Raw genomic sequence first — 23,385 nt, 5'->3', positions numbered from 1 at the left:
GGAAAAAAGTGCCATTGGCTTGGATCGTAAGTTACATTCATAGAAGGAAACTTTCCTAAAGCCAGTCTCCCCGTAGCTACCTGCACCCTACAAAAAAAGCCTTTATGGAGAACTGGAAGGTCCTCCTGAACAAACAGGGCTGCTGGGGAAGGGGGAAATCATCCAAAATAGTGCTTGGGTCATAGGATAAGTTAAGGAGGAAGAAAAAAATTCAGCTTCCTCAATGTTCCATCTCACATAGTTCAGGACCTTCCCTCCACCCCCACAACCCTTTCGGGGCCATGGAGGCTGCAGGAGAAGCAAAGCCATTTCTTTCCATGAACCTCCTTAATATATCTTAGAATCCAAGCTGTTTAGAAAACGTATTGTTTATTTCACCAGTTAAGAGCTTCCCACTGCTGGTATGGGGGTGGGGCTTTTAAGTGTCAGGCCACAGAGATTTCCAAGACCAGCAGCTCATTTGAATTGGAAGCTTGATTGCCATAACAGATAATGCAAATCTGCCACTCCTGTGTTTGGAGGCTACAACTAGTACCGAATGTGGGGGCTTCCCTTTGAGGGGAGTAATCACATCATGCCAGTCTTACAGGAGCCTGATCTGAATAGTCTTACAATCACAGTTCATAAAAATCTTTTTCATCCAGTAGAGATATCCAGCTGGAGGTCCCAGGGCTCAATCCAGCTTGCGGGAAAATGGGAATCTGAGTTTCTGAGCTCCAAAGGGGAGGTCTGTGCCAAAGCTTTGGCTGCCATTCAAGATCATGTGTGTTGCTGGGCCTTTAGGCCTTGCTCAAGTAAAAATATGGCTCTTATTAATAATTAGTTGACAGTCCAGGCCTTAGAGACCACCTCATTTTTTTTCAATCTCTCCTGTGCATAAGCCAAGTCACAGCTATATGAATCTGAGCCACTGAGATCAATAAGAAGACTGTGCCAGAGTGGCTGTTGCTTTTTGTGCTTATGTGGTAGTACAGTAGGGCCCCGCATTACGGTGTTCCGCTTTAAGGCGTTCTGCTGATGCGGTGCCTTTCATTTTCAATTTTAAAGGTTTTTTTCCCCCTTTTGCGCCCTTTTGCGCCGTTTTCGCGTCATTTTCACGTGATGCAGCCCATTAAAGTCAATGGGGTTCCGCTTTATGGCGGGGGTCTGGAACGGAACCTGCCGTATAAGCGGGGCCCTACTGTAGTACTTGGTACTAATGATTCTTCAACCTTTGCTCAGTTGAAAGGATCCATTACTAATTAGTTGCTGTCCAGGGCTTTAGAGAATGCCTTCATTCTGTCTTGTCATACTATTAGATTGCCTTCTTAACTATTAAAATGCCTTCTTAACAATATATCCCCCTGCAGAATGTTTGATCAGAAATGAGCAAATAAAGAGGCACCTTGATGGTTGTTCCCCAATTACAGAATGCTACTTTAGGGGAAACCTACAAAAGGATGGAGTCTAAACGTTTTACCAAAGCAGTAAAAAACCTTTCTGACAAGACTACAGTCTACGCTTAAGTAATGAGTCAGTAGAGAATTATCATCATCATTCTTTCTAATAGCAAACTTCGGTTGTTGAATGCCTATCTGTTAGGAAGCAAAATGGGGCCACCCAAAACTAAGATAGTGCTTTATATATATTCAATGGATTCCTCAGGTTCACAGAAGCATATACATTTTTAAATTAACAGTGACTTCTGTTACTGAGCTCAGTTTTGGGGACAAATCTGTGAGCATGGAGAAGATATCAGCCAAGGGAACTGTGGAATGGAATGGAAGAAAACCTTTGGTCAAGCTCTGGCTCATGGCTGAAGTAGGCCTGAATGTCTGAGACACAGTCTTGGCTTCCTACCCATGATTGGGAGATTGGAAATAGAATGTTGGCATTTCTACTTTTCATGAAATGGGGTGGAGAAAGACAAAAGATACTTCAGATACAGGAAGAAATTAACATATGGTGAAGTAAGGAAACTGATTTTCAGGTTGCTTGCAAAAGACAAAGTGATGTCTTTTCTCACCTATAGTAGTACACCAAGGTGTACTTGTTTGATTGACCCCTTGTCTGCAGAAGATACAAGGTCTGCTATACTGTACCTGGACAGTTGCTTTGGGGATCCATGCCAGTGCAATAAATACTTTCTCCTTGAAATCAAAGCCAGAGGCAGTCACCAACAGGAATGTAGCAGTAACTCGTACTAATAAAGCTGAACCCATTGTGGCCAAACAAAATCCTGTAGCAAAGCAATATGCATTATCACTCTTCTCAGAAAAACAGCCCTCATCTTATTAGTAAGAATAATCAAAAGCATGGGTCATGTGTCAGCAGGGCTGGCACTATTGTAAGGCAGAGTAAGGTGCCCCCCTGAGATGGCAGGTACTGGGGCATGGGGAGCAGTGGCAAGCTGTTGGAGGACATGGCTGGGTGCGCCACCTGGGCCCCCAAAGCTAGCCTGGTGTCTTCAGGTACCTTGGAGGACACTGTCCTGTCACCAAGGTTAAAATAAAATCTGCTGCTGCCAGTGTGGTCATGCATCGTACTGGAGGAGGGCACCATCTTGTCCTTTATCTCAGGCAGCAAAATGGGACCTCTGTGGTCCCATTGGGAAAAAGGGTAGAAATAAACGTGGAAATAGATGAATAAATGTATCAAGGAAATAAAATAAATATTGATCTTGGCTCAACCCTGATAAGGGTCAACAGAGAGAATCGGACAGCAGGTGGTAAGCTGCTGCCAGCAGTGAGCCCTGAAACAGACATTTGGGGCTCTTCAAGTATGCCAGCCTGGAGCTGACATAGCACTAAATGAGAAGGAACCTGTCCCCCCTCCACCTTCTGTTCTGCCCTACACAAGCGGCAAGGTTTGGGATGTGGCAGTTGATCAACTGCTCTGTTGTCCTCAAGGTGGGGTTAGGATTGCTCTGCCCATTTGCCTGGGGAAATATAACCTCTTTTTAGGTTTGGAGGAGATGCTCCTTTAGTTCTCCTTTAAGGAAAGCAAACCAAACATCTCTCAGTGCTACAGCTCTTGAAAGCAGACTTACCAACCATTTTTGGTCCAAGAGAGACGACGGATATCTCGGCTCCAATTAAGCCAAACAGAAAGGGTTGGAAAATTTGCCAGGCAATTGCAACAATTTCTTCTACTGCTCTCTGCAGGGCAAAGAGTGAATATGCAGTGTAACAAGAACTAGCATTAACGGTAGTGCTAATTGATCTTAAAAATTACTTGACCCAAAATCAAGATATTCACTTCCTTGTTCAAACTCTAAAAGCTTGATTCTACAAGGCAGATGCACTATGGATGCATGGTTCCCATGTTCAGGAATTAGTACAGCCTGTTCTCAATGGGATTGCGCTCCTCTTGAAGGAGTCTGGAGGTACTCCTGGATCTGGCACTGTTGCTTGAGGCCCAAGTAGTCTACATGGCACACAGCATCTTTTTCCAGCTTCAGCTGGTTCACTACAAGGACTGTTACCACAGTGACCTACTCCCTGGTAACCTCCCATTTGGATTTCTGTAATGCGTTGTGAGTAAAGCTGTTCTTGCAGATGATCTGGAAGCATCAATTAGAGCAAAAAACAACTGCCAGAATGTTAAATAGTAGGCAAGATGGAACCACGTTACACTAATTCTGATGATGTTACATTGGCTGTGTATTAGTTTATGGGTCAAATTCATGGTGCTGATACTTGCCTATAAAATGCTAAATACCTTGGGACCCAAATGGTTTGGGATCCCAGAAGGATCAGCTCTCCCTACATTTGTTTGTCCTTTGTAAAATGATTTTGTTCAATAAGTGGGTTTTTTTTGTTAAATAATAATAAAAACATCCTGCCCATGTCTTAAGATCTTTGGATGAGACCATTTTCTGTATTCCACTATTGGGTGAGGTTCATTATATATTAATGCAGGACAGAGCCTGTTCTGTAGTTGTGCCCAACTTGTGGAATGTTCTCACCTTAGAAGTATCTTGTGTTGATTCTTTTGTTAATTAATTAGTTAATTAATTAATTAATTAAAGATGCTTCTCTTGACTTCTGCTCTTTGCCTACCCAGAAATCAGTGTGTTTCATTTATGGTTTGGGACTGATCTGGGCTACAAATGAGATTTTCTCAGAGTTGGGGAGCAGCCATTGCCTTTTTTATCTCTAAGTGTGTAACCTCATATCTGTAGCAGGTGAGAAGAACTTATTCAGCCTGAAATCTACGTCTTGGAACTGAATCTACAAGCTGACCTCATGGCAATCATGAGTTTAATTTTTGTATTTGTTTGTATTTTTAATTTTCCCTTGTCTCCCACACCCCCTGCTTTGTGTTAACTTTTGCCTGATGATCACTTCTGGGCAATCAAAAGCTTGTTTGTTACAGTCTTATGCAGGTTTATAATTAGGGGATTAGGTTAACCTTGCACTTCTTCTTTTTTAAAAATTCTAAATTATTTTAATTCTTAGATTTTTAAAACATAATAATTTTAAATATAACAAACAATTACATAGCATAATATATTATTTTGTGATTAGTCCCAATAAAGGTATTGCCCAACTGTTGAGTTTGGAGGGGACCCCCCTCAAAGTTAACTATTTAATTTGTCTAGTAGTCTAACTTTTATTTTATTTCAGACACTTATTTTCAATTTGTATAAATTCATCCAAAACTTGCAGAAACATTTAACTTCTGTTCAGTGGAACTCACTCCAGCTCTAGTCACATGCAACAAATAGCATACATTTCCATCCACACCAAAACAGTAATTTAGCCAGTTCAGTGAAGCCTGAATGAACATTGCGATGGGGATGGCAAAAACACATCCGTACTGGTTGTGCATGCAGAAGATGGGTTCTATATACTGTATAGATCACCCTTGCAAATGTCCTAAGTCTAAACTAAGTTTATTTATTATTTATTAAATTTCTACCCTACTCTTCCTCCCAAAGACAAGGATGACATTGTAAAGCAGTTCTAGCTGCATGCACTCTAGTTCATACAATCTGGTCCTTCAGAATCAGTGAATTCTTGGTTCTATGTTAACTGAAGACTCACCTTCTCATCAGACCATCTCAGCCCGCCCAAAAATGCCAAGACAATTGTGCAGAGGCCTCCAGATCCAGGGAGGCCAACATACTTGCTGCCCAAAAGAGTAGACACAGAAAGACCCAACACAAAGAATGCTCTCTTCCATACAAGGTATGTCTAAGATAAGGGAAGAAAATAGAAAGTATTAAAGCAATAAAAAATACTGTAACATCATTAAGAAACTACCCAACTGATGTAACCATCATGTTATTTTAAAATCTACAACAGAGTCCTCAGTTTATTACAAGATCAGCCATTTTAAATCCTACCACATTCACCTTTCTTTGTTTTTGACAGGTAACAAAACACAGGCAGCCCAGACCTATCTCTTCTGTAGCTATTACAGTGCAAGAAACCTTTATTTTAAAATGTTATTATAAACAATGACGAAACATGGTCATGAAGGCCAAAACATGGCTGCTCCTGCATGTAAATAAAACAGGTTCAGGCTTGAATGGGAACAAATCGCCTTAATCCAGGAGGGTCACCAAACTTTTTGTGCCAGTGGGTACATTTGAGATTTTGAGAAAGTGCCATGGGCACCAGTCACAAAAGGCAGTCATGGGGACTGCTACATCCAAAAGAAGAGAAAAAGAGACAAGACCACAGAATGGTATGGGCAAGTTGCCCCATTGATGAGGGGAAAGACACCTTCATCATTCATCGCTGCACTCATTCACAGAGAGCTCTTTGCAACTCTTCTCTGTTCAAAATAGGAGAAAGGGTGGATCTCCAGTCTTGGCATCCAATGAAATGTGGGTATGTTGAAGGGTGTGTGTTCAATGTAGGAGAGGCTGAAATAGGAATTAAGGATGAAGAGGTAACAGTCTCTTGTGCATTGTAGATTTTTTAGAAGATATTGACTCAGACTTTTCGTGGATACCATAAGAGATACTGGTAGGCATACTGGCATCTGTGGACAGCACGTCAAAGTGAAAAATACAAGATTTTCATAAATGACACACCACTGATATTGGAAAAGGAAACACTAATAATGTACACTGGACTCACATTCCTGAAAAGAGTAATGCTGTAAATTTGACACTCTCTGGATTCTTGACAATTATGAACTAGGGCATGGATAACTTCAATTTTATCAATTCCCTACCACTTTTACTTCATGAGATGCAAGGCTGACACTTTTCAGCAGCTTCCTTTTTTACCTGATCCTTGCTTGGAAAGTACCAAATAAAAACTCCCAGAAGGCCACCAGCTCCTGCACCAACTGCAACTTCTATTAAGCCACGGAGGAGACTCCTCAGGGGAGAGCCTGTTTGGACACAGCAGAGGAAAAGAACATAAACAGAGATTTCCATAAGATTTCCCTGCTAGCATTTTTTAAGTACAGCATACGTCAAAAGAAAATATATAAAATATTATCTGCCTGGAGGCAAAAAGGGTCAAGTGAGTAGGACTACAAATCAAAAAGCATTCAGAACATCGTCTATGATAAACTTCCCATCCCTCTCCTTGGAGATCAACCCATTTCTAGAGATGTGAAAGATGAGGGGGTTCCCCAAGGACTTCTTTTCAATTTTTCCAATGGAAACATTGGGAATTTGGGGAAACACGGGGGGGAAATCCTATGAAATATTTTCTCTTTCTAAATGAGTGAAATGCTTTAAAACATTTGCTGTAAAACAACTGAGAGCATTATAGAACAATAATTTTGACATACACAGCTCTCAGATCCAAAATGTATTTCTGCACTGAGGTGCTCCCATCTTCAGGAGAGGAACATAGGGTCTTCACCTTTGCTTCTTGCCTTTTTCTGGTTTAGTCTGGAGATACTAGAAGCAAGATTCCTGCTTCTGCTATCCTTGTGACCTGGCCCCTCTCTTGTGTTCAACCTTTTCACCTCTCCCCAATCTAGTGTATTTCCCACTAAATCTAGTATTTTTAGGCACATGTCCAGTGGCAAACTTTCCTGCCTAGTGGCTAGTGGGAAATCTAGTGGATGTCAAATATTTTATGGTCAGAATCTGGTGGTTTTTACAAATACTTAAATTTCATTATTTTTCCCTGGTGTATTTCATGAGTCTAGCCAAAATCTAGCCTTTAATTTTTTTATTTTTTTTTGCACATTTTCTTGTACTCTCACTGTTTGCATTTCTGTTCCTCTCAAGTGCTACTTGACTATTGTTTCATTTCTACTGTGAGCCATGGCTAGTTGGCTACCTCTTTGATCAAAAGGCTACCAGAGTAATGTATCCAACACTACACAATCAGCCAGTGACAGAGAGGAGGATTTTTAAATTAAGTCTCCAGATCCTCTGGTATGCTTGTTTTTTTAAAGGTATAAAGATAAGGAGGTTCTTGCCAACTGGCTTACTGAGAAGGAAAATGTGCAGGCAATATTTTACCCAGTCAAAGTGTGATGCAGCCTAAGCAACACCAACTCTTCACAAATCACAGCCAGCTCCCAGAAGACTTGAGCAGAGGAGACATGATGATTAGGAGCTATATGCCTCAGAAATAAATGGCATGAGCCAACGAGGTACCTGTTTGTATTTAATAAGGTGATTCCACAATACGTATCCTTTGTATAAACAGAACATCTTATAATCATCACAGAAAGTGCCTGCTGGATCAGGCCAAAGGCCCGTGTAAGTCTAGCATTCTGTTGTCAGAGTAGTCAAACACACACAGACAGAACATTCTGTAAATCTAAAAAAAACCATAAATGCAAAATCTCCACACTTCTGTTAGATCTAAAACACACACATACATATTTATATCTGCAGTTCCAAATTTAAATACACACAGGTACACAGAGCATTTTGAACCTTTTAAATTCTGTGAGCCACCTTGTTAAGCAATTCCTCATAACAGTGTTTCACAACAACACAAAAATGTTATCAAATGTGGTGTCTAGTGGGTTACGGTCAGATTTTGGTGAATTTGGGGCATGGGTCTGGTTGGAAAAAATTTTTTCTTGTTGGCAACACTGCAACTCAAAACACTGACGGAGACATCCTGAGTGGGAAACAACTAGCTTACTGTCCTGCTTTGTACAAAAAGTTCAAAAGGAGGTGGGACAGAAACTTCAAAAAATCTATTGCCGGTGCCAAAGCCTCAAAGGAAAAATCCTCAAGTTTGGATGAGCTCTAACAAAGGCCCACAGAATGGACTAAAATTTGTTGTATTGGGAATTTTGCTTGTATAAAACTATAATTTTAAGTTTTATAAATATGCCAAATAGTACAATTTTATATCCTAAATGTTACAGTAATGCAATTTCCCCCTGAATTTCCAGTCTCAAAATCTATGTAAGTTTTTATGTCTACCCATTTCTAAATTTCAGTGCATCATAGCTAAAGAGCACATAGACCACAGAAAGGGCTCCTGTTTATTGAGCATTCATCCCGATTTGCTTGTGGGGTGCTTATACGTCTTCACATTAATCATTTGTTCATCTCATACTTTTCAGGGCATTTTCCAATGACTTTTCTAACCACAAAAGTCCTTTTTTTAAAAAGTGCATTTGTTGTGCAAAGGCAACAGGACACTTTGACCTACTTCAATTGTGCAAAGGATGCGCTCAAATCCAAATTGTGAGAGTCTGGAGATACCAAATGGCAGGGCTTGTGAAAGTGAGCAAGTCATGTATTGCAAGGAAAGGCAACATTTTCCCTCTCAAGATCCCCAGACAATGTGTCTTGAGGAAAAATTCCCTCCCTGTCCCAATTAAGGCCATCTGGGGGAGAGGTTGGGGGCAACCCCGATTGGTGTCAGTGGGGGATTTCCTTCTAATGCAATTGCTAGCTTCAGAGGAGGGATTTTCCTCAGGACACCAGGAGAAGAACAAGTTAAATTTCTCTTCCATGTCTGCTCTGATCCATTATCTGCCATCTTCTCAGCTGATGCAATTTGCATTTTTAAAAACCGCCATCCCCTGGAAAGGATGCTCCTCTTGGTCTCTCCCATGCCCAAGCAGGACATGGCCTCTTCTCAAGTAAAGGGATGGTAGAGCTGTTCTGCCATCCAACCTGCACAGGGAGCTGGGCAGGAAGGAACTGGAGGGTGTTACGAGGCAGGGCCATGGAGCCTGCTAAACTACAAACCCCACACCCCCACCTAATGGTATGGCTGGTTATGCTTTCCCATGAGGTTTTGTGCGAAGAGTAACAAGGGCAGAAATTAAGATACAAAACTAAAGCTACGGCATAAATGTTCTGCATAATTGTTATCTTGTTCTTTGGCAAATTTCCCTCACCCACAGTGAATCCCATTGTTTGTTAGGAGCCTTAGTTTTCAGGGTCAGTTAGAGATACACACACACATACACAACATCACCAGACTTTCATACGCTCCTTGGCAGGAGGGGGAGAGAGGAAAAAGTATTTTAAAACCGAGGCTTGAAGGTAGAAAAAGAGGGAAGAGAGGAAGAAAGAGGAAGGGGGGCTGAGGAACATCAGAGCTCCAACACACATGTACTACGCTCTCAAGAAACGCATCAAGGACTGCAGGGACAGAACCGGGGAGACTCTGGGTCTCGGTGAAAAACCTTGAGACCAAGAGATTCCTTCCTGGTTTTGGATCAGAGCTCTTCCACATAGCTTCAGCTGTATTCAACCACCCATTCCGGGCATAGGATAGGTAATCTCTTCTACCTTTCACCTCTTATAGTAATAGGGTCCTTTGATTTCTTAACTTTAAAGTTATGAATGGGTTAGGATATTAATGATTAATGCTGCCATGCACCCAAGTAATTCTGTAATGCTTTCCTACTCTTTCTCTCAATAAAATCAAGCTTTGCTTTATTTTGGTTTGGACCTGCATTCCTTGGGTTAAATATATACACCATTTAGGCACATTTCAGGGCAAAGCGCTTGTTTTATCCCTAGCAAAAGATCCCCTCCTCTCAAGGAGGTGTGTTTCATGGGACATGAGGGTGGCAAATGCACACACTCAGGTTCCCAAGAGCACATGTCGTAACAAAGTGGTGGAGAATCAAGCGGGCAGCAAGGGTTGCAGGAACAAAGTAACATGTGAACAGTCCTGCAATCCAGGGAAACAGGTAGCCAAGTTCTGAATGTAACTGGAATGAGTGTAATTTCCTTTTCTTTCTTACTATGTTTTGCTGTCTCTTGTTTTAAAGTGAGTGGGGAAATGTCCTTTAAATGCTGTGGTAAATCCAGAGATTAAGGTATAGAAATTCCCTGGCATAATAATTGTGTCTGCCCCCCTGTCTCCCTCCCCTTCTGTACAGTCCTGGGGAACGAAGCCTTACAAGTATTTTGAGCCGGTGGGGCTAGGTACTTGGAAAAGGTGGAAACAGGATTTGCACTGGGAATGTTCAGTGCTCTGGCTGGTGACAACAGCTTTACTCATGAGTGACTTGATTTGGGAATGTGGCATTTGAAGGTGGCTCATCCCTGAACTTATTCTTTCTTATTCTTTGCATTTGGTTTTTGGTGTTGGAGATTTCTAAGCTATGGCAAAAGTGGCAGCCATGGAGGGAATAAAACGCTTTATGAGTCCAGTAGAGTGCCTATCGAAAATAGAGAAATGGTTGATTAAGGAAGGTGTGTGTGGGATGATGATTGTTTTAAGACAGATAACCCTATGAAAACCATGACTGAGGCCTATGCGGGATATTGCAAAAAGTGCAGGCCTTCCAAATCAAAGAAAAGTGCTGCAGCCGCTTGGGGACTTTATAATGCATGTCAGGATTTGTCAGATTTGTTAGAGGAAGAACGCAAGAAAAGTCAGGAGGCAAGGAGTAAGTTGGAGCAGGCAGAAGAGGCTTTTGAAAGGGAATGGGTAGATTTGAATGAAGGATGGAGAAATGATTGTGACAATTTTGGCCGTGAACGAATGAATATGGTAGCAGAAAAAATCAGGTGGGCTTCTTCTTTAAGACAAATGGAGAAGGAGAGAGATGATGCATTAATTCAGGCTGAAATAGCTCGTAAGGGGTTGAAAAAAGAAAAGGATGAATGTACCAGAGCAAAATTAACAGCTGAACACTTGGTGGTTAGAGCATGAGAGCAACGGTTGAATGTTAGCCATGATGAGTGCAAAGCTCAAATTAAAGAACTGGAAAGACAGTTGCAGGTTCAACAGGGACTGGTGGCCACAGTCATGCATGTTTCAGGTGATGGTGATGAGGAATGGGGCCTTCCACACTCTCTTCCCCCCCTCCCGGAAGAGGCTGTATCATCTGCTCCTTTAAATCCTGAATGGAAGGAGTCTCAGGTACTTGCACCCATTATAGTGAAAAATGTGGTGGAAGCCACTGGGATGGGACCAGCTCGTAATGAAATTGTCCAAGAGATTGTACGTTGGTCCCCTCCCCAGGCAAAGGCAGTGGCTGATAGTTTGGGTCCTCTGAACAAGGACACAGCTTTGATGTGGTTAACTAGGGCAGATGAAATGTATTCTACTGCTGATGCTCAAGATTTAATGCAAGTGGCAAGATATTGTGCCACGGAGCAGGATGCAGCGTCCATTGAGGCAACATTCAGAATGGGGAATGCAAGACATGTGTATGATTGGATGAGAATTGTGATTAAGGCTCTGTTGCCAGGGATGAATGTGTTAAAGGCATATGTTATGGAGAGTCAAGGTGTAGGGGAAAGCCCAGAGGTTTATGTGAATCGGAAGAAATTCCTTGCACGTTTATCAGAGCATGTCAGGCTTCGGGAAGATGGCCAGTATGAGTATAATGACAGAGAATTTCTGGAAGCTGTACACATGGGGTTAAATGCTCAAACGAAGTTAGCAATAGGGAGAATGGATCTTGAAGGTGTTACTTGGTGAGAATTGAGTGTGGCTATTTCACAAGTCTCTGAGCTCCTTCGAGAGGTTGGAGGAGGGCGAAAAGCTGCCACTACACCGAAGAAGGTTCAGCTCGAGCCAATTCAAACTGTCACATATACCAATCAGGGGCCTCATTCATCTGTTGTACCCAATGCAAATCGGGGGGCCCAGGGAAGAGGAAACTATCGCCCTTTTTTAGCCCCTGGTTCCAATCGGGGTAATTTCACATCAACAGGGGGAGAGAGAAGATCTGGGTTCAATAACTCCAGCAACAATCACAGCAACTTTTCTCCCTCCCATCAAGGCCCTACTCAAACCCGACAGAGGAATGAACTGGTGGATTTTGGGGATCCCATCCGTAATCATCTTTGGTCCATGCTTAGAAATGTGGGAGACAATATGGATCAGTTCCATAAGCAACCCACTGAAGTCTTGGCAGAGGCCTTACACAGGAGATTGAAGGCACAGGCTCCTGATATGGCCCCTTCCACCTCTGCTTCTGTTTCCCCCCCTACTGCCCCCCTTGCTCCTACTGCTCCTATCCAGCTTCGCTCAGAAGAGCAGAGGCAGGCCATACAAGATGTTCATGATCGAACCTAGGGCTGCCCAGTTCCTGCTGCTCCAGTCACAACTGTGTCAATGTTAGCGCCAGCTTTGTGGGGCAGAATGAATGTGGAGGCCACCACTTGGGAACTGGGAACAGTGGCCAGAAAACCAGGATTGGGTTTTTCAGATGAATCCAGCCTGCAAAAACCAGAGGTCTTTGGTACAAATTCTGTAGCTATGGGGGGAGGCAATTCTCTCATAAAACAGGGTGTCATGGATCACAGTGCAAGACCTTCTTTGGCACAAAAGGAAAAAGAAACAGTTGAAACCAGGAGGGCTCCTGTCTTTGAGCAAAGTCCTATTAATGTTCTTAAAGGGGAACATACAAAAGCATCTTCTGAAAGTGCAGGCCCTTGCTTAAATGCTTCAGAGTTGCTTGAAAACACACAAGATGTGCCCACTTCCATGGAAAAAAATACTGATTTGAATGCTTCCCTTGGGTCTACTACACCACAGTCTCTTGCTAATGAACATTACTTTCCTGAGGAACAATCTCTTGCTGGCAAACAGCCTTTGGATCAAAACAAGACTCCAAGTATAGAGCTTCTAGCTTCAGGAAGAGTCTATCCAGACATTGAATTTACTTTGAAAATTAATACAATTTGGCTTCCAAAACAGCAGCTGGTTTCTGATGCCATCTGCATGCAAATGGACAAGTTGCAAAGCCCTGATTCCAACAGGGAGTTGCTTTCTTCATTGTCACACTTTGTGTGTGCAAATTCAGGCACTGATGCAAATGTGTTATTGCATGCAGTCCTTGAGAAGTTGAGTAACAAGGAACCCAGAGCAATTGATCTGCAAACAGGGTGTTCACTGGTGAAACTCCCTGACATGGTACAAATGGAAGCACAATTGTATTTGGAATGTTATATGCTGGTGCTACTGACTGTGCTTTGTTTTGCATCTGCAGCAAGAGAAATCCAAAAGAGGAAGATCCCACATGTATCAGAATTAAGCACAAAATTAGGGAAAGGAATCTCAGATTCAATTGCATTAAAGCACCAAAGGATCCTGTAAGCAAATCCAAGTCTAAGAAATGGGAAGATGCGGGTAAGCCAATAGAGTCCAGTGGTTACAGACATTGGATGAACCATGGTAAGAAACAGGGAAAGTGCATTCAGACAGTGGACAGACAAAGACATGAGGATAAGACTTTCAGAGACACTGACAAAGATGCCTGCAGGACTAAATATTTTCTTTGGGCCTCACTGAAGGTACAAGTTCTTGTAGCCAAGCAGTGGAAGGACAAACCACCTGATGTGCTTTCTCCCTCCAGTCCTAGTTGTGTGCATGCATCCCAAATTCAGGACTTCATTGCCCAAGATGTACAGTAATATGGTATTCTTCAATGGGCACAGTTTAAATGGTGCAATATGCATGTTTTGTTTTTTCTTTCCCAGGGTTGCAATTGTTCAGGTTTTTTTTTTAAGAAATTTGCTCTGCTGGTCCAAGCAAGTGATTAAAGAAGAAAGAATATGGAGGAACAAGGGTAGTTTTAAGATTGAGGCATACAGGATGTAGGCAGAAGGTTTTGAGATACATAGAAAAACAGTGAACAGGTTCAAGAGTCAGTGACTATTTGTGGTGGGTAAGGAATGTCTGGGGCAAATTAATGGATTGACTTATGGGCGGGGGAGGGAAAAGAATAATTTCTGTGTTATTTTCTTAAAGCACCAGAACATGCCCACTATCCTGTTGATATGTGGAATCTTAGGAGCACGTGCAGAGTGGAAAGCAGGTGTCCTGGAGAATACTGGCATCGAGCCCATCCCCACAAATGCTTGGATCTGTTATCAGGACCCAGAGGTGGATATGGCCTGTCGATTTCCAGGGTTACTAAGTAATGCTTCCAGGAGAGAACAGTTGGAAAAAGATATCCTCCATCAGCTACCTGTCTCACAGAGTGCAGCTTGTGAGGAGTTACGATTAATTAAATGCACCAAAGGTCCCCAGAAGCAGCAAGTTCATTTTTGCCATGATTCTTCTGTTGACACCAAGATTTCTTACACCCCACGATTTGGTGAAATGTCCCAAGGCAGCGACATGATACATGAAGAATTTTGCAACATTTTATGGATTTCTATGGTCACTTGGGGGGAGGGATCACCTTTACACTTCCAAATTTTTATGGCAAGTGCCAAGAAAAGAAGAACCACTGATGAACTGGCTCTTGTCCTGATTTCATCAAAAGGGCAAGAATATCCCAGAACTATAACGCATTGGAAGAGGTTCAATGGCCTTATGGATGTGACCAAAATACATACTGTTGGTCCTCCAGACTGGATAATGCCAATCCAGGAAAAGTACTGCCATTATGGACAATATCATATTCCTTTTAAGTCAATAGGTTATGTTTCTATTATTGAGAAATATAGCACCCCAGGGTCTTATAGGTTGGAAGTAGGTTTGTCATTTAAGAAAATAATAACCCTAAATCCCCTTATTGAAAAAGTAAATGAATTAAGCCATTTGAGAAGTCCTCTTGTTGGATCTCATGTGATTAAATTGAACCACCCCCAACAATTATTGATAAATAAATATTGCAAAGGAATTCCCTGTCTGTGCATCCTATTTAGAGATAAGCAATAGGGGATGGGATAATTGGGTTAAATTATGGGAGGGAGAGAATGGGAAGAGAAATAAGCGGGATTTGTCAGGGTGGCTGGGAACTGGAGCTGCGTTTCTAGATGCTACCAATATTGAAATATTAGCCAACAAATTGCATTATACCACTGAAGAAATAAGTAAAATGACAGAACCTATCAACAGGGCGCTGGATAAGGCTACCGAAACTCCTAAAATTATAGCAAGCTTACTCCCAATGTGGGAACAGGGAATGGAAAAAGATAATCATGACATGGTAAACACCATGCAGTCCTTACAATAGAATATTTCCTTGACCATTACATGCACCCAAATGCAGAATTGGGCCCATACAGTAGCTTTGGAACTTATTCACATGACAGATAGTGGGTTCATACCCAGGGAAATTAGGTCCTTAATTCGACATCAGGTGTCCAAGGGGGAAAGAAAATTGGAAGATTGGTGGAGCCTTGTCAATGCCACATATGACAGGCAAAATCATGCATTAAGATTGTTTATTGTAATGGTAGAAGCATTTGAAATTATTACTGTTTATCCTGTAATTCCATTGGGAATCACTGTAGATCAAGATTTAGTTCTTTATGCCCAGGAAGTGCACCAGTGGGCTATAATTAAGCATGCAAGATGGGTAACAATTAATGTGAAAGGATGTCAACACCATAAGAATCTAGGATTTGTTTGTGAAGATGATAGTTTGGAATCCCATCACGATTGCTTTTCTCTCAAAATGATTAATGTATCTTATTGCTCTTTCATGCTAAGAAATGAATCAAGTTCAACTATTGTATATTCTGGACATGGGTGCGTGTGCCTTAGAACATTTTGTGATTATGTTGTTATTGATAAGTATTATATACAACCTATGCTAAGATATATCAATAGATGCTTCTGTGGTATTGAGGAAATAGTAGGATGTGATTTTTCATTTAAAGTCCCTGTATGGACCATCCAGAGAATATTAGTTAATCCAGATTTGTTTCAACACCTCAAACCCATTGCATTAGGTTACGGCCTAGCTGATCTCCAGAAGTTACTTTCTCATCCTATGTTACAGAAACAATTAGAAGCAGTTAAACAAATGGGAGAGCAAGCTAGACTCCAGATAACACATGATCGTCATGCAATCACTAATATCGCAGCTAAGATTAAAAAGATAGGGGCACACAGATGGTGGGATTCTCTCTTTGGCTGGGGAGAAGGTGCCAAAGGAGGTTTAACCCTTATAATGCACCCCATTGTGGTGATTTTGATGTTTCAAATAATTCTGGTCCTCGTCTTAATGGCCCTTGTAATATGGATCTGATCCCAAATGGCACAGATATACCAGAGGGAAGTAAGCATTAGAGCCAAGGGCAAGACTAAGAAGTCTAAGGTGTGAAAAGACATCTGAATAAGTATATACAGATGCTTTCCAATGGGGGGAGATTGTTACGAGGCAGGGCCATGGAGCCTGCTAAACTACAATTCCCACCCACACCCCCACCTAATGGTATGGCTGGTTATGCTTTCCCATGAGGTTTTGTGCGAAGAGTAACAAGGGCAGAAATTAAGATACAAAACTAAAGCTACGGCATAAATGTTCTGCATAATTGTTATCTTGTTCTTTGGCAAATTTCCCTCACCCACAGTGAATCCCATTGTTTGTTAGGAGCCTTAGTTTTCAGGGTCAGTTAGAGATACACACACACATACACAACATCACCAGACTTTCATACGCTCCTTGGCAGGAGGGGGAGAGAGGAAAAAGTATTTTAAAACCGAGGCTTGAAGGTAGAAAAAGAGGGAAGAGAGGAAGAAAGAGAAAGGGGGGCTGAGGAACATCAGAGCTCCAACACACATGTACTACGCTCTCAAGGAACGCATCAAGGACTGCAGGGACAGAACCGGGGAGACTCTGGGTCTCGGTGAAAAACCTTGAGACCAAGAGATTCCTTCCTGGTTTTGGATCAGAGCTCTTCCACATAGCTTCAGCTGTATTCAGCCACCCACTCCGGGCATAGGATAGGTAATCTCTCCTACCTTTCACCTCTTATAGTAATAGGGTCCTTTGATTTCTTAACTTTAAAGTTATGAATGGGTTAGGATATTAATGATTAATGCTGCCATGCACCCAAGTAATTCTGTAATGCTTTCCTACTCTTTCTCTCAATAAAATCAAGCTTTGCTTTATTTTGGTTTGGACCTGCATTTCTTGGGTTAAATATATACACCATTTAGGCACATTTCAGGGCAAAGCGCTTGTTTTATCCCTAGCAAAAGATCCCCTCCTCTCAAGGAGGTGTGTTTCATGGGACATGAGGGTGGCAAATGCACACACTCAGGTTCCCAAGAGCACATGTCATAACAAGGGGTTGTCCTCCTATGCATGGAGATAAGAACATTCTAATTTGTATAACCCTGCCTAATAGAGTGAATGAGAGGGACAACACATCCGAGGATCCTTCCTCCCTGCAGAAAAATCAAAAGTTGTATTAACACAGAGAGTGAGATCTTTATAATAAAGTTGGTATCACACATTTGCCCTGAAGAGTATCTTCAAGACAGAGAGAAAGCAGGCAGAGTTAACAATATGTATTTGAGGGATTTTGTTTTGACAGCCTACTGGACTGACAACCTACAAAAGTTGCTATTGTTTCCTTATCCAGCAGGTGGCGGCCATTAAACCACAGCAGAAGTAAAAGAAGGCGAGTGAATGTGGTACAGCAGCTGCACCTGTCAGCAGTGGTTTATGAGGTTCCAATCTTAGGGCCATTTCTACACATTACACAGAATCAGTGGATGGACTGAGGTGACAGAATGTAGCTCAGCTCAGCAGGAGAATCCTGGGTTCCCTCCAGACTACCACTATGTTGTGGGTGGGATTCAATTGCATACATACAAATTTAGATTTACACATTTAAAGGGGATTAATGCATGCTCACAAAACAAACCAACTTTTAAAAAAATCAGACTTTTTTAATTAAGGAAAGTGATGAAAAAATGTAACAGAAAATGTAGAATAACATTCAACTGATGGGAATTCGTATAACCTCTCTGCAAACAAGCCAGGAGGAATGCTGAATAAACAGATCTTTAAAAAACAACCTCACTACATGTAGTGAACTACTGCATAAAAAAGAAAATTTCAGCATAGCTGTTATGGTGATGTGCTGGTTTACTCCCTATGGGGGAGCATTCAAAAATGTGAACACACACACACACATATAGACTCATTCCACTTTGGATCTGAAAAGACACCATGCAGAAGTCAGTCAATTCCTTTTGCCTAATGTGCAGAATGTTGCAGGAGTGGAGACAATTTCCTAAGCACTAGCTGTTTCTAGGGACAGATAAATATGCCAGTTTTGGTTTCCCTCAGTTTCTCATTGTTCCAGTCTTAAGTTCCACATTAGTTTGCATTTTTAAAAAAACTCATTTTTAAAATTTCAAAATATTTGGTTTTTATGTACATACAAATAGAACAAAAGCAACAAATACCAAACAAATAAAACCCCAAAAGAAAGTAAGGAGGAAAGGACAACCACCCAATTATTTGTTCTTGTTATGTCCCTTCAAGTCGATTATGACTTATGGCAACTCTATGAATCAGTGACCTCCAAGAGCATCTGTTATAAACCACCCTGTTCAGATCTTGTAAGTTCAGGTCTGTGGCTTCCTTTATGGAATCAATCCATCTCGTTTGGTTTTTCTCTTGGTCTACTCCCTTCTGTTTTTCCCAGCATTCTTGTCTTTTCTTGTGAATCATGTCTTCTCACTATGTGTCCAGAGTATGATAACCTCAGTTTCATTGTTTTAGCTTCTAATGATAGTTCTGGTTTAATTTGTTCTAACACCCAATTATTTGTCTTTTTCGCAGCCCATGGTATGCGCAAAGCTCTCCTCCAACACATTTCAAATGAGTTGATTTTTCTCTTACCCACTTTTTTCACTGTCCAACTTTCATATGCATACATAGAGACCGGGAATATTTATTTCTCTATTTATGAGATTTGTTAGACTCCCATCCGGTAGAGGTTAATCTGCCACTCTGGGAGATTTACAACCAAACACAAGTACATTCCATATAGACATGGTCTGAATGATCCTGACTTTAGTGTTCAGTGATACATCTTTTCTAAATCCAGCTTGGACATTTCTCATTCCATATATGGTAAGAGCCTTTGTTGTAGAATCTTGAGCATTACTTTACTTGCATGGGATATTAAAGCAATAATTCGATAATTACTGCATTCCCTGGGATCGCCTTACTTTGGAATTGGGATGCATATTGAACGCTTCCTGTCTGTGGGCCATTGTTTAGTTTTCCATATTGGTTGACAATTTTTTGTCAAAATTTGGACAGATTCAGTCTCAGTAAGTTGCAACAACTCTATTGGTATGCCATCTGTTCCTGGTGATTTGTTTCTTCCAAGTATTTTAAGAGCAGCTTTCACCTCACATTCTAAAATTTCTGGTTCGTCATCATACGGTTCCTCCGTGAATTTATTTATTTATTAAATTTATTAGTCGCCCATCTGGCTGGTTATCCAGCCACTTTGGGCGATGTACAACATAAGAACATACAAATTACATTAAAACATTAAAAAACTCAAACAATGATGAAAAAAACCTAACCCACCCCAAAAGCCTGCACATCATTAAAAAGCAACAACTATCAGAAAATGTACAATGTATACAATACAATAACTAGATATAAAATAAGGTAATTCCCATATCATATCATAACAGTTATCAGAAAACAAAAACAAAACAAAACAAAGCAGTAAGAACAAAGAATCTTCCATGGTCTTCTGCTCCAAGGCAACCCCAAGGCAACTCCAAGTTCAACGCTAAGTGCAAATGAATCTGTCATCCCTGCATCTCTTTTCTAGAGTTCTTCAGTGTATTGCTTCCATCTTCCTTTTATTTCATCTCAGTCAGTCAGTGTGCTCCTCTGTTGATTATTCAATATCCCTACTCTTGGTTTGAATTTCCATTTAATTTCTCTAATCTTTTGGAACAGGGCTCTTGTTCTACCTTGTTTGTTGTCCTCTACTATTTCTATACAATAACCATTCTAATAGTTTTCTTTGTCCCTACATACTAGTCACTGTATTATTGCATTTAGGGTTCTGAGCGTGCTTTTGCTTTCCTTCTCTCTTGAACCATTTTAAGAGTTTCGTCAGTCATCTATTGAGGTCTTTCTTTTTAACTAGAGGTGTCTTTTTGCATTCTTCCCTGATAATGTCTCTGACTTCAATCCATAGTTCTTTTGGTTCTCAAATCTGTTCCTTATTTGATCTTTATATTCTTCTGGGATGTTATTTAAATTGTATTTTGGCATTATGATTGCTTTGTTCTTCTTTAGCTTTACTCTGATTTTTAATATTACCAGTTCATGATCTGTACCGCAATCTGCTCCTGGTCTTGTTTTCGCAGAAAGTATGGAACTTCTCCATCTTCTGCTACCATATAATCAATTTGATTCCTATATTGACCATTTGGTGATGTCCACGTGTACAGTCTTCTTTTTGGTTGCTCCAAAAATGTGTTTGCAAGAAACAAATTATTGGCTTCACAGAATTCAGTAAGTCTCTCTCCTGCTCCATTTCTATCTTCTAAGCACCATTTTCCCACAATTTCTAGTTCTTCTGTTCCCTACTTTTGCATTCCAGTCTCCCATGATTATCATATCTTGTTTTGTTGCATTATCAATTTCCTCCTGTACTTCTGCGTAAAATCTCTCCAATTCTTCTTCTTCTGCGTTTGACATTGTAGCGTAGACTTGGATGATGGTTATGTTAATAGGTTTTAATCTCATTGATATCACTTGCTCAGACCTTGCGTTGTAGCTCCTAATTGCTTTTGCTACATCACGTCTCACTATTAAAGCAACCCCGTTTCTTCTTCATTTCTCATTTCCTGCATAATATATTTTGTAGTTGCCCGATTGAAAATGTCCCATTCCCGTCCATTTTAATTCACTCACGCCAAGTATTGTAATGTTGATGCTTTCCATTTCTTGCTTGACAATTTCTAACTTTCCCTGGTTCGTGCTTTTCACATTCCATGTTACTATTGTGTACGTCGTACAACTCCGGATTCTCCTTTCGCATCTGTGCGCATCAGCCTCTGGGCTTGCTTTCAGCTTTGACCCAGTGGCATCATTAGTCACAGCACTACTTGTACTTGTTCGTTGTTCTTCCCCAGTAGCTCAGTGAGTGCCATCTGACCTGGGGTGTGTGCGTCTCATCTTGCAGCACTATCTTGTGTTGCATTTTGGATGCTCTGTTCATACGGTTTTTGTGGTAAGAGATATTCAGAGGTGGTTTACCATTGCCTTCCTCTGAATTTGAATGCATCTTAGTCTGGTGTCTCAGCTTTGACCATTCTGCCTTGGGTGACCCTGCTAGGAATCTAGCCTCTTGGTCTAGACTCCTGACAGTATTGCTCTCAGCTTCTTCAACACTCTCAGACCCCCTCACCATGTTAAGGTGTGCATCCTAGAGGATAAACCAAATATTTGTTTTTTATGTATATACAAAAAGAACAAAAGCAACAAATACCAAACAAAACAACCCAAAACAAAATAAGGAGGAAAGGACAACAACCAATTATATGTATACACATTTTGTCCCTTGGGTACATAAACAGAAGTAATCTATATTGCATTTTATTCATGCATCCCAAATTTCTAGGGACGCTGCAGACTTGTGTTGGGGAAGGTTCACGCTGTATGCATACAATAAAGTTCTACCATGTAAAATGAAAAATGGCCAAACATTTAATTCTCTGTAGAGACTGCAAGTTATGAGCGATTTTTTGATGGTAATATTCCACGCATTACTATATCAAATTTCAACGTTCAGACTATGTAGTGTTTTCCATCTTTGGGCAATAGTCTGTCTCGCATCAGCCAGTAAAAATATTACAAGGTTCTTGGATTTATTTATTAGGTTTTTCTGTTCAAAAATAGACAATAAAAAAATTGTGGAGTACATTGTAAAGATTCCTGAATATTACAGATTTCCTTGAACACTTCCTCCAAAGGTGGCTATATGTACCTCTAGCACCACATCCATGCCAACGTGTTGGTGTTATGCTAGCCATTATGTGTGATAGTTGTACTGTAATGTTGTGTCATTTATGGCTAATTTTAAAAGTATTTTTCCTTATGTAGGCCACCACTGACTGCATTTCTCTATGTTGTTTTCACTAATATATGCATTTATATTACCCTTGCTTATTTCTGCACACATGGCTGGAGAACTATATTGCAAAATTCAGAGAAGTGTGAATTTCGAAGGATGGCTGAGTTTCAGTTTGTGTACCGATTACAATTTGGGTTAGACTTTAAATGGGAAATGAACTGAATTTGTTCCCCATCCCTAGCTGTTCTTTTGAGAAGAAACAGGTCCTATCAGAATGAATCCTTCATGAAGAAACTCAGTCTCCTCCCATCCCTCTAAGGAAACAGTATTAGACTCATCCTTTCAGCTCTTCCCATGCTTGCTTCTGGCATTTTTCGGCTAGGTCCATGGAGAGGCTCTTCAGTTTTATGGACACCTCCAGTACCTGTGGAAAAGGCCATGCCTAAGAAAGTGTTGAAGCCTGTGATTGCCACAACATCATCCAGGCTGCCAGCAGCTATTAGCAATGTTGGGATGCCTTTGTCAACACCATATCCTTTGGACTGCAACATCAGCATTGACAGGACGACAATAGCAGGAGACACGGCACCTAGAACAAATCTGAAGAGACACAAAGTAAGTAAATAGTGCATCATTTCCTTTGGTGTAAACTTTATAGAAGAAGGGGTAAAGAAATTTCTCCCCTCCCCTCTCCCTATATACAGAATCATGCACTCCAGATTGTAAAAAGGAAAACAAGTGGCATAGGGACAGCTATTTAAATGTCTTCCCTGCATTTCTATTCTCAGTGTTTCTATTTGCCAAATGAGCTTCTATGAAACATTCCAAGCACCTCTGTTGTCTAGATTGGTAATGGAATGCAGAAAAATAAAGAATGCACCAGCGATTGCATCTGATTACTAATAACACTAAAGAACCAAAAATATATTAACAGACATGGCCTGTATCTGCAGGACTCTTGATTTTGCTCACTGAGAATATACTTGCTGCAAGGAAGATATTGTTTGTAAACAAGAGAAAGCAGTCATCTCTTACCCTAACATAAACCCCCATTCCCATGGCAGGTGCATGATAAAGTGAGACAGGACAGCTGCTGAGCACGCTTCAATGATGCAAGGCCCCAAGCTTAGCCTGAAACAGACAGCTTTTAATGTATTAAGAGCCTGAAAGACAAAACACATTAACAAATCAGTAGTCCAACTTTTTACTGCCAGGTAGAA

General features: G+C 41.0%; 1 protein-coding gene across 1 annotated transcript in view; it reads right to left on the bottom strand.

Annotated features, from left to right (window-relative positions):
* LOC133364591 (sodium/hydrogen exchanger 9B2-like) overlaps positions 1-23,385 on the bottom strand; it is a 42,965-nt gene that overhangs the window by 1,214 nt on the left and 18,366 nt on the right. The window contains exons 6-11 of the mRNA XM_061585525.1: positions 23,201-23,328; positions 22,590-22,765; positions 6,224-6,330; positions 5,028-5,177; positions 3,029-3,137; positions 2,082-2,218 (exon numbers count right to left, since the gene is read on the bottom strand). Of these exons, the coding sequence (XP_061441509.1) occupies positions 2,082-2,218; positions 3,029-3,137; positions 5,028-5,177; positions 6,224-6,330; positions 22,590-22,765; positions 23,201-23,328 (807 nt within the window). The remainder of the gene's footprint in view (positions 1-2,081; positions 2,219-3,028; positions 3,138-5,027; positions 5,178-6,223; positions 6,331-22,589; positions 22,766-23,200; positions 23,329-23,385) is intronic.

This window comes from Rhineura floridana, chromosome 9 (genome assembly GCF_030035675.1).
Source record: "Rhineura floridana isolate rRhiFlo1 chromosome 9, rRhiFlo1.hap2, whole genome shotgun sequence".
Lineage (NCBI taxonomy): Eukaryota > Metazoa > Chordata > Lepidosauria > Squamata > Rhineuridae > Rhineura > Rhineura floridana.
The sequence above is the reverse complement of the archived record's forward strand: the minus strand, read 5'-3'. Positions and strand labels throughout refer to the sequence as shown.